This window comes from Scardinius erythrophthalmus (assembly GCF_964197995.2).
Source record: "Scardinius erythrophthalmus genome assembly, chromosome: 12".
In the NCBI taxonomy this organism is placed as follows: domain Eukaryota; kingdom Metazoa; phylum Chordata; class Actinopteri; order Cypriniformes; family Leuciscidae; genus Scardinius; species Scardinius erythrophthalmus.
Genome location: NC_138232.1, coordinates 24917916 through 24930242, shown reverse-complemented (window position 1 = coordinate 24930242; position 12327 = coordinate 24917916). Strand labels below are relative to the sequence as shown.

The 12327-nt window shown below is 36.9% G+C and overlaps 1 protein-coding gene across 5 annotated transcripts in view; it reads left to right on the top strand.

Moving 5' to 3' along the window:
- Positions 1-1945: 1945 nt before the first annotated feature.
- LOC308700123 (SEC14-like protein 1) overlaps positions 1946-12327 on the top strand; it is a 395381-nt gene continuing 384999 nt past the window's right edge. For 2 of the 5 annotated variants that reach the window (XM_081381509.1, XM_081381510.1), the window contains exons 1-2: positions 1946-2259; positions 3418-3507. In XM_081381509.1, coding sequence (XP_081237635.1) covers positions 3445-3507 — 63 coding nt within the window. In that variant the 5' untranslated portion in view covers positions 1946-2259; positions 3418-3444. The remainder of the gene's footprint in view (positions 2260-3417; positions 3508-12327) is intronic. The other 3 variants (XM_081381513.1, XM_081381512.1, XM_081381511.1) reach the window with 2 other exon arrangements.

Below are 12327 nucleotides of genomic sequence, written 5' to 3'. Positions count from 1 at the left end.
TGACCCTAGGTATGCTTATAATTTGCATTTGCAAAAAATATATATATTTATTACACAATATTTTTGACAATGGCATTCATCTTTTATTTTAGTGAAGTTGAGGAATTTGACAGGGTGATTGCAAAAAGAATGAAAAAAGAAGAAACATTCGCCTACCAGAAAGTAATTATTTTACCTTATGCATTTACATTACATTTTACATTTATTCATTTAGCAGACGCTTTTATCCAAAGCGACTTATAAATGAGGAGTTTTTTTTAATGCAATTGAAGATGAAAAGTAAAGTCACTAACACAATTCTTTCTTCCTTTTTTCTTTGCTTTGTCCTGTTTACAGCAAGATGATAGGTGATCGTTAAATAAAGTACAGAATTGTTTATTATTGGTGTTTTGTCTATTCTTATTTGAGTTTTGCTTTGCATTCAAAATATCAAAAAACTAGGGCTGTCAAAAGATTAATCACGATTAATCGCATCCAAAATAAAAGTTTGTGTTTACATAATATATGTGTGTGTACTGTGTATAATTATTTTGTATATATAAATACACACACATGCATGTATATATTTAAGAAATATTTGCATACATATACTGTATATATTTATATATAATTTATATTATATATAAATATATTTTTTTATATATAAATTACAAATTTTTCTTAAATATATACAAGCATGTGTGTGTATTGATATATACAAAATAATTATACACAGTACACACACATATATTATGTAAACACAAACTTTTATTTTGGATGCGATTAATCTCGATTAATCTTTTGACAGCCCTACAAAAAACAGGTTTTGTAATGTAAGCATGGTATAATGTTAATTAGACCATTTGAACTGAAAGAAAAATTGGAATTTGAATAAAAAAAAACTTTGTAGCAATATAATATCACAATATTTTTCAGAAGATAGTTCAATCTGTAATTGTATCCTTTCCATCAGTAATTTTCTTGCAATTACACCCACGCTCAAAAAATAACTACTAATAATAATTTGTTATTTGTTAATATAATAGGTAATTTATTAGTCAGAGAACACAATGAATTTTTCTGGCACATGCATTAAGCAGGGAACGCAAATATTTATTTGGATCACTTTAAATAAAACGAGACTGCAATATTGCATCCTATTGTTTTCAATGGCATTTGGATAAGGGTGCTATACGATCTTTGAAACAGTAGGAGGCGCTGTCTCGAAAAACGAGGGGTCTGAGAATTAACAGGTAAAACAGCTCTCTATGAGAGACAGAGCGCAACGCGTCATAATCTGAAGACCACGCCCACCCAGGGGGAAAACAAACCAACCGTCCCCATTGACTTTGCATTGCGAGAGGCTGCCTCCTTGTCATTTCTTGCTTCTAACAAAAGACAGAAAAATGCCTAAAATCTGATGTGTGACAAGGTGTACAGCAAACAAGCTAAGGAACCCAGAAATAAGTTTTCATAAGCTGTCGACCCCAAAAAAACGAGCGTTTGAGGACATAAAAGTGGATACAGGCTGGAACGAATGGGTAAATTGTGGGATCCTGACACTCAGTATGCACTAAAAATACACTACGTGTGCAGTAAGTTAAACATTTGGTCACTGGTGAGTCAAATATCCAAATGTCTGTTTTATATATTATATTTCTGTAAGATCAACTATCCTGTGTTGCCGATTACGGTCTCCTCCAGCGGGCATACGTTAGTTCTCAGAGTAATGAGACACGACGCTCTGTCTCAACTGCCTGTATCCACTTTTATGTCCTAAACACTCGTTTTTTGGGGTCGACAGCTTATGAAAACTTATTTCTGGGTTCCTTAGCTTGTTTGCTGTACACCTTGTCACACAGCAGCTTTTAGGCAATTTGCTGTCTCTTGTTAGAAGCAAGAAATGACAAGGAGGCAGCCTCTCGCAATGCAGTCAATGGGGACGGTTGGTTTGTTTTCCCCCTGGGTGTGGGCGTGGCCTAAATGCGCTCTGTCTCTATAGCCTACTGTTCGGAAAAATACTGAGATAAAGAGGAGGCGCAGACTGTTCTTCTGTCCTCTGCAGTTTGTGATGGAGAAGATTCGGCAGCAGGACCGCGTTTGATCGGAGTAACGTTAGTCACTGTTCGGCACTGATTCAGAGAGATCATGGAGATCCAGAACCAACCAATTCCAGCATTTAGCAGCTAACGTTAGAACCTGAAGAACAACCTTTACAGTCTTAACTATACTGCTTTATCTGCTGCTACGAATCTGTTTGCAGTTATTCAGTTTGTTTTAGTAAGTACATTTACAAAACACACTTACTAAAATGCGCTACAGAATGTGTCTGAAATTAGAATTAGATAATGATCGAACAATGTTAATAACGTCATTTTGTCATTAGCGCTAAACTCGCTAATACTGTTTGCTAACACTGTACGTTGGCCGTCTCCTATAATAACCGTTTATACATGTACATTCTTTATTTTGGTAATAATAGATTAAATTATAGAGTCATTTGAATTAAAGGAGTATTATGTTTTAGTTTAATGTGAGGGTATTGGCGTGTTTGAGTTTAATGTGAGTCGTTAATGGTTGTGCTAACATGCTAATTTTTTTTTTTTTTTTACATGCTAATTACGTTAGCAGCTAGCTGCAGAGATCAGACACGTCATTCGTAATAAAAAACATTTAAATGCGAAAAAAAAGCAAACGTTACATTTATTCAGAGACACTATTTTAATACCCGATAAGCAAGTGTTTTGGATAGTTTGTATATAGATGTTTCTCGCCTCTGGGTTAGAGAAGGCACGTTATAATTATGATTTAATGTAATTGTCATTTTGTTTTGTTTTTAACACCCAATAACATGCTGGTAAATACAGTTTAATCTAATTTAATGTCAGTGCATATCACAGGAATGGGTTTTATTTATTACAGAATGATACGTGTTGGTAATGTATTCGGCAGGTAGGATTGCTGTTATAACTTTTACCTTGGTTTGTTATTTAATGGGACAGACGTAAAAAATAAAAGTTTAAAACTTGAACAGCATTTACTTGTAAATTAGTAAAGGACACGTTAGAGGATACTTTGCATTCTCTGTGTCTAAATATTGGGAAACAACAACCCCCTAAAGATGTTTTCAACATTTTCTTATTCTGAATGTTTGTGTATTCAGGCTGCGGAATCAACATAAAATTGACTGCATGAACTGGGCATGCCTGGAATTCCTACCCACATGCCTCTACACTATTCTTTATATATTTAAGTTTAAGACTTTTGTAATGTGTAGTCAGATTTATTTATAGAAAGTGATGCGTGTCTGTCCACTTTGTGCTGATTTGCATGTGTGATGTAATATTACTAATTTTGAGAAATCTGCCGAAATCTGTTGGGTTCATTACATAAGATGTAATGTTTGACTGCTTTCCTGGCTTTGTCTTTTGTTTTTAGATTGTCAGCACCGCCGTAGTCTTCGCCATGGTGCAGAAGTATCAGTCCCCTGTGAGGGTGTACAAACATCCTTTTGAACTGGTCATGGCAGTAAGTGTAAAACACAGTCTTAACACCCAACAGTTAATTTTATTGTTGAAAAACTTTTTTTATCTAGTTTTATTGTGGCCACAACAATGATAATTATATATTTTATAGCTACCAAGCTACAGGCAAAACCTTTAAATTTTCCTTGAATTTAAACCTTCCCTAAAGCTGGATCACTAGCTGCGTTTACATGGACCCTAATAATCTGTTTGTAATCAGACTAGTAGCACAGTCTGAATAAAAAAAAGTCACATGTAACCATGTCAATCGTAATGATTTGGCCAAATCCGATTGAAATCTCATTTGGATTGTAAGGGCTGGTTTAAACCTTTTCTAATCCATTCGACTTGAAAACACTTGATTGGACTGAAAACTGAAATGGCTTAATGACGTATGACACACGGAACAAGCTGTTGTTGTTTAATACAGTGTAATAAATGTCGTTTCATTCTAAAATTCTCATTCCACTCATCGTCTGTGGAGTGCTGCAGGACAGTGTCATCCCAGCAGTCCTCTGCTTTGGACTCTCATCCACAGATGCCTTGTTTTGAGTGAGGGAAGGGTGTTTTTACTGCTTGATAAATATAAGCAGCATGGCACAAAGCTTAATTTGCTTGTCGTCTCATAATCAGGACCCGAAGTAGATAAATATTAAGCCTGTTTTTTAAAACAAAGAAAAGAAGCGATGACAAGATGATGGTTAGTATGTGCCAACAGCAGGAAAGTCTATATTCGTGCTTTCCCTTTATGTCAAAATCCGATTTGAAGCTTGTCTCATATAAATGCGCACATCAACCCGATCACTTTATTAAGCGTTCGTTGAAAAGGCTATGTTCGGATTCATCAATCAAAATTATTTTATTCCAATTGAAACAAAAAGTGTCCATATAAATGTAGCTTCTGTCTTGTTTTGGCAGTCTATGCACATGAATGTGAAGTGTGGAAGAAGAAGGTGCTCTGTTTTGCAGAGGTTACTATGCAGTAGGGTTGGGTATCGTTTAAATTTTAACGATTCCGGTTCTTAACGATTCTTAGTTCCGATTCCAATATTTTTTGGCGAGAAAAAAAAGTTAGTTAGCAAGTTAGCAAATAGTTGTAAAAATTCTACCTTTTATTCTTGTCACATTTAGGCTATTACCAGTAAAACTGTGACAATGCGTCTTAATTTACAAAAAAATATATAACACTTCAAGGAATTATCAATAAAAACAATTACAAAACTATTTCATTTTAACGCAAAAAATAGAACATAACAAAATATGTAACAGACATGCAAAGTCAGCAATCTTTTGAAGAAAAATTAGCATGTCTGCTATGGGCAAGTATACGTGATCTGTCTTGGCTAATTGTATCCCCAGCAGTAGAAAAAACCCTTTCACTGGGTAGAGGAGGCCTGTACACAAAGGTATGAGTGGGCTAGGTCAGACAGGAAAGGATATTTGTCTCTCCTGTTCCACCACCAGAGTGCAGGGTCTTCAGATGCCATTAGTGGCAGCATGTCCCTATACATCTCCAGTTCTTTGGAAGTTTTTTCCTGGATGGACAAGGTGCTCTGAATTAGGTTCTCCTTAAGGTCATCATCTTCAGCAAAAAGCTCCTCCAAGGGAGTCATCTTGGTCTTCTTGCACTTTTGAATCTACAATGAACAAAAGAAAAAAGAATTAAAGGGGGGGTGAAATGCTTTTTCATGCACACTGAGTTTTTTACACTGTTAAAGAGTTGGATTCCCATGCTAAACATGGACAAAGTTTCAAAAATTAAATTGTACGTTTGAAGGAGTATTTCTGTGCCAAAAATTGTCCTTCCGGTTTGTCACAAGTTTCGGAAAGTTTTTTCCGAGTATGGGTATGTGTGACGTCAGATGTAACGGAATTTCCTTATATGGGTCCTAAGGGCACTTCTCCGGTAAGATCGCGGGCGCGCGCGCACTCGCAGACCAGAGCAAGAGAGCCAAAGCAGTTCGCCATCAAAGCGCCCTGCCCGGCTTTTGGGAAGTCAATGTCACCAAAGAAGTGTGTTTTTGGTTGCCAGGGCAAGACAAACCTGCACAGATTCCCAAAGAAACTGCTTCTATTGTCTCTGTGTGTTGTTACTGGCTCGGCGCGTTAGCACAGCTTTAGCTTCGCCCACACGGCCCGCCTCCAGCCGCTCGTTTTTTTCCGGAAAGACTCGGTACACCCTATCTTTTTTTTTTATAAAAATAATAAAACTAAAGACTTTTTTGAGATATGAAGGATGCAATACTGCTCTATAGGTACTCAAGATTAACAGGAGATTGAGTGAAAATGAGCATTTCACCCCCCCTTTAAACACTTTAGTCATTTGCATAGTTTATCCCTGCAATTTTATACCATGCTGTGCTCACCACCAGTAGAGTCTCCTCTTCATCCTGCTGGACTGTCCCCATGTCCCTCTCTCCATCGCCATGCTCTGTCAGCTGAAAGTGTAATAAGCAATTTGAAGAAACAAAGGACATGAACATACATAGGACATGATGCAGGAAATTAGTATTTGATAACTTAAGGTCTAAATTAATTTCACACTACATTCATGTTCATAATGAATACCTGCTCTGTTTCCATAGGATGTGCTGCTGCCAGTACTTTGTCCTTTATTCGGTGCCAGACTGTCTCATTCTCCACTGTATGCTTAAACCGAGGATCCAATGCAGTTGTCTCTTCAAGGAAGGCTCTGACATTGACACTCTATGAAATGTAGATATATAATTAATTAGAATAACAAAACATAACATAACACAATTCTTGTTATAAGTGATATTCATTTTAATTATTCTTTTACCTGATAACGCCCCTGATAATGGGACAGATCAGACCAGACTGTTGTCTTAAGAGTGGACACAAACACTGTATCTCCTTCATGCACAGTGAAATGTTCTCTTAACTTTTGCAGTATGGGCTAAGATCTGGCTGCAGTTTGGACTCTTTTCAGTTGAGACACAGAGTGTGGATGTGTACATAACTCGCATGAGTTGGACAAAGTCCTCTGCTTTTCTTAAGTAGACATAATCTAAAAAAAAAAAAAATCTAGAAATCATGTAAAAAATGTATGATTTTTTAACTATTTATTTGTATAATACAGCTGCAAATAAGTATTTGAACACCTGAGAAAATCAATGTTAATATTTGGTACAGTAGCCTTTGTTTGCAATTACAGAGGTCAAACGTTTCCTGTAGTTTTTCACCAGGTTTGCACACACTGCAGGAGGGATTTTGGCCCACTCCTCCACACAGATCTTCTCTAGATCAGTCAGGTTTCTGGGCTGTCGCTGAGAAACACGGAGTTTGAGCTCCCTCCTAAGATTCTCTATTGGGTTTAGGTCTGGAGACTGGCTAGGCCACGCCAGAACCTTGATATAGCTTCTTACAGAGCCACTCCTTGGTTATCCTGGCTGTGTGCTTCAGGTCATTGTCATGTTGGAAGACCCAGCCTCGACCCATCTTCAATGCTCTAACTGAGGGAAGGAGGTTGTTCCCCAAAATCTCGCAATACATGGCCCCGGTCATCCTCTCCTTAATACAGTGCAGTCGCCCTGTCCCATGTGCAGAAAAACGCCCCCAAAGCATGATGCTACCACCCCCATGCTTCACAGTACTGATGGTGTTCTTGGGATGGTACTCATCATTCTTCTTCCTCCAAACACGTTTAGTGGAATTATGACCAAAAAGTTCTATTTTGGTCTCATCTGACCACATGACTTTCTCCCATGACTCCTCTGGATCATCCAAATGGTCATTGGCAAACTTAAGACGGGCCTTGACATGTGCTGGTTTAAGCAGGGGAACCTTCCGTGCCATGCATGATTTCAAACCGTCTTAGTGTATTACCAACAGTAACCTTGGAAACGGTGGTCCCAGCTCTTTTCAGGTCATTGACCAGCTCCTCCCGTGTAGTTCTGGGCTGATTTCTCACCTTTCTTAGGATCATTGAGACCCCACGAGGTGAGATCTTGCATGGAGCCTCAGTCCGAGGGAGATTGACAGTCATGTTTAGCTTCTTCCATTTTCTAATGATTGCTCCAACAGTGGACCTTTTTTCACCAAGCTGCTTGGCAATTTCACCGTAGCCCTTTCCAGCCTTGTGGAGGTGTACAATTTTGTCTCTAGTGTCTTTGGACAGCTCTTTGGTCTTGGCCATGTTAGTAGTTGGATTCTTACTGATTGTATGGGGTGGACAGGTGTCTTTATGCAGCTAACGACCTCAAACAGGTGCATCTAATTTAGGATAATAAATGGAGTGGAGGTGGACATTTTAAAGGCAGACTAACAGGTCTTTGATGGTCAGAATTCTAGCTGATAGACAGGTGTTCAAATACTTATTTGCAGCTGTATCATACAAATAAATAGTTTAAAAATCATATATTGTGATTTCTGGATTTTTTTTTTCTCTCACAGTGGACATGCACCTACGGTGACAATTTCAGACCCCTCCATGATTTCCAAGTGGGAGAACTTGCAAAATAGCAGGGTGTTCAAATACTTATTTTCCTCACTGTATGTATGCACGTGAAATGACTTCAGTACCACTCTGAAACACAATTTATACTTTGGTGGATTGATGGAATGAATTATTCAGAATGATATCTACCGATACCAATAGTTTGTTTTTTCTTATGGAAAAAAATGCTACTGCATAACAACTTTGTTAAAATCACGCAGTTAGTCAGGAATCTACACTCTAAAAAATGCTGGGTTAAAAACAACCCAATTTGGGTTATTTGGCAACCCAGCGCTGGGTAAATATTGGACAGAACACATGCTGGGTTATTTTGACCCAGCAGGCTGGGTTTTTATACATTAACCCATCTGCTGGGTTGTTTTTAATCCGTGCTGGGTCAAACAACCCCCATGCTACAGGTTATTAATTTTAGATAATAATAATAAAAAAACGAATAAAAAAATATTAATAACAATAATAACACTACTGTTTATTGATTCAATTAAAGTGTTTATTCCAGGAAATTAATATAATCAAAAATACATTCATGTTAAAAAAAACAGACATCTGCAACATAAACGGAGGCCCACAAAAATCATTTGTGCTAAAATGTTGGTATGTTAAAATATTATAAAATGGTAAGATTCTCAAAATTCAAAACTCTTCACTTCTAAACTGTAAAATAGCCTACAGCTTAAGATTCTATTCACAAAGAATACAATAAAAAACACGTAAGTACATACATTGTAATTCACTTAAATAAGCAATCATTTAGTCCTGTGTAGCAAAATAAAAACATGAAACTCTATACCTATAAACTGTAAAATAGCCTAGCTAAAAATTATCTTCACAAAATGATAAAAAAAAAAAACCGGAGTCAACTTTTCCAGAGTTTCCCCATTCACCAAAAAACTGTCCAGCCATTCCAAGCTCCAAGACAAAGGGGAAGGGTTTTGCTTCTCTCTGCCTTTCCAGGTAAAGCACCATGTTGGTTCCAGACTAAATGAGGGAAAGACAATATCAGACACAGATAATTATTTAAAAGTGTGTCTTAGGTTTTCATAAGAGCAGTCTTAAATTAGTTAAATACCATCTTAAATTAACTTAAAGAATTAGTTCACCCCAAAATATAAATTTCCTAATCATTTACTCACCCCAGAGCCATCCAGGATATCCATGTCTTTCTTTCTTCAGTCGAAAAGAAATTAAGTTTTTTTGAGGAAAACATTTCAGTATGTTTCTACACAGAATAGACTTAAATGGCAACCAACTATCCCAATGTTCAAAGAAGGTTCAAATGTCAGTCTCAATGCAGCTTCAGAGTCTCTACACAATCCCAGTTGAGAAATAAGGGTATTATCTAGTGAAACCATCGGTCATTTAAAAACAAAAAAAAACATTTATATACTATTAAACCACAAATGGCTGATGGTTTCGCTAGATAAGACCCTTATTTCTCGACTGGGATTGTGTAGAGACTCTGAAGCTGCATTGAGACTGACATTTGAACCTTCTTTGAACGCTGGGATAGTTGGTTGTCATTAAAGTCCATTCTGTGTAGAATAATCCTGAAATGTTTTCCTCAAAAAACTTAATTCCTCTTCCACTGAAGAAAGAAAGACATGGATATCTTGGAAGACATTGGGGTGAGTAAATTATTAGGAAATTTTCATTTTGGGGTGAACTAATCCTTTAAAGAGTTGTGAGAAAATGAAATGCATGTTAGATTCAAGCAGCAATAAAACGATTTATCGTGCAGCCCTACAAACAGGTGTAAAGAAATGAGCCTGCTCTTTTTGTCCCCTGTTGTTTTACTTACCAGTTGTACATCAATGAATGAGGTTCTTGTCTCTTGAATAGTTGGCCGAAAGGTTTTGTGGCCAATCTTGTACACAGGTGGGGGAAGAATGACAGGCAGGATTGTAAGTGCTAGTATGCCTTTGGAATCTAAGAATAGAAAAATGGCAAATTAGAACTTGTTCGTTCATCAGCTTTTAAATTAAGCAAAGTGCATTTCTAACTAAGGTCAACTTAGAATGAGTGAAATTAGCTTAAATATATAACAGTTAAATATGTACTCTGGTAATCTGAAAACATTTAGTGTTATTAAAGGTATAGTTCACCTTAAAATGCAAATTTACTCACACTCATGTCAAATTTACTCGCCTCATTTACTCACCCTCACGTTGTTCCAAACTTTTTGTGAAGTTTCTTTCTTCTGCTGAACACAAAAAGATTTTTTAAAGAATGTCAGTAACAAGATAGTTGACGGTAACCAATGACTTCCATAATAGGAAAAAAGTACTATAAAAGTCAATGGCTATTGTTAACTGTTTTCTTACCAACATTTTTTCTTTTGTGTTCAGGAGAAGAAAATCATTCAGGTTTGTAATACCATGAGGGTGAGTAAATGACGACAGAATTTTCCTTTTCAGGTGAACTATCCCTTAAAGCAGTGCTTCTCAAACCCGTCCTGGGGACCCCATACCACTGCACATTTTGTATCTCTCCCTCATTTAACACACCTGATTCAGCTCATTAGTACAGACTGCAAAATTTAAATTGGGTGAGACATCCTAAATTATGGGGGTCCCAGGACATTTGAGAACCACTGCCTTAAACCAAGAAAGGGGCAAACAAGCACGGCTATCTATGAAATTACACTGACAACGACTAGGCACAGAAGTGGTACCCTATGCCAGCCCCACAATATAACTGATTTAAATTGTCTTGTCATGTGCTTGTACTTGGACAAGTAAATTGGCCATTCATGTTTTTGAGCTTATTGTGAATGGTGTAGCAAACTTTGTTAAAGGGATAGTTCGCCCAAAAATGATATTTAACCCATGATTTACTCACCCTCAAGCCGTTCGAGATGCATATGTCAATCATTTTTCAGACGAACACATTTTCAGTTATTTTAGAAAATGTCTTAGATCTTTCAGTGGTTATAATGTGAAGCAATGGGGTCCACTCCTTCAAGTCCCAAAATGTGCATGCATCCTTCACAAAAGTAATCCGTAGGACGTAGCGTAGAAAGCGTCGTGACGTAGAACGAACGTGACAGCGCAGCCAGAGAGCAGAGCAAAACAAAACTCTACGTTCGTTCTACGTCACGACGCTTTCTACGCTACGTCATACGCCAGCATCCATCTCCATAAACGCGTGTCGAACGCTACCGGAAGCCAGTTATTTTCGTTTATAAAGTTTTAAATATGTATATTTTTACGACAAAACCGCACGGATTACCCTCAGAAGGCCTTCGTTTATCCCCCTGGAGCCGGATGGATTACTTTTGTGAAGGATGCATGCACATTTTGGGACTTGAAGGAGGTGGACCCCATTGCTTGACATTATAACTACTGAAAGATCGAAGACATTTTCTAAAATAACTGAAAATGTGTTCGTCTGAAAAAAGATTGACATATGCATCTCAAACGGCTTGAGGGTGAGTAAATCATGGGTTAAATATCATTTTTGGGCGAACTATCCCTTTAAGGGTTAGGGTTGGCACTGGATGCAACTGTGAAAAAAAGATTACATACAAAGAAAGAGAATTTGAAATGCAAAATTGTTCATCACATATTTACCAGCAATTTTTCAATGAGGCACTCAAGACTCCAGTTGAGGAGATTTGTTGAACAAAAATGTCCATTGCTGTAAAAGAAAAGAAGGAAACATCTGATTAGTAATATCTTTACAAATTTAGCATGTCTTATACAATGTTTTTAAAATTAATTTTTATGCTGGCTCCAGTTAATTTAAAAAAAATATATATAAATAATTTTAATGAATCATTACTTAATTAAAAAAATAAAATAAATAAATAGACTAAATTTTTAACAGCTTAATTAACTATTGTTTATTCACAAGACTGTAAACAGAAGAAATGTTAATTTTGTGGATATTTTGTGGACTCTTTTTTTCAGAGCCGGTTTAAGACCAAATTGTACTTCAGTAACTACTTTGATTATCTTTACATAGTTTCTGAACGTAACTGAAGCAACACTGAACTGACTTCAAATGAACAATGACAGTTTTTGATAAGAATTGTACTGAGCTGGACGATGACACTGTTTTCTGCAGAAATGCTTAGCCAAATTGAACTAAGGCGCACACACCCAAACACAGAGAACATACTGCAGCATAATTCAATATTTTATGTAAAGCTACCTTTCGAAAATGACTAACAAACACAGTTAAATAATAGGTAACGTTAGACTTACAGCTTCTTTAGCATATCCAGCCACTAGCCAGTGACGTTACACTGCATCCATCCGCCGAGTCAAGTAACCCGCAACATTTCTGGAGATAAAACAGACACCAACAACTGTACTTAGACATTGTGACCGTGTTTTAAGTGGAATA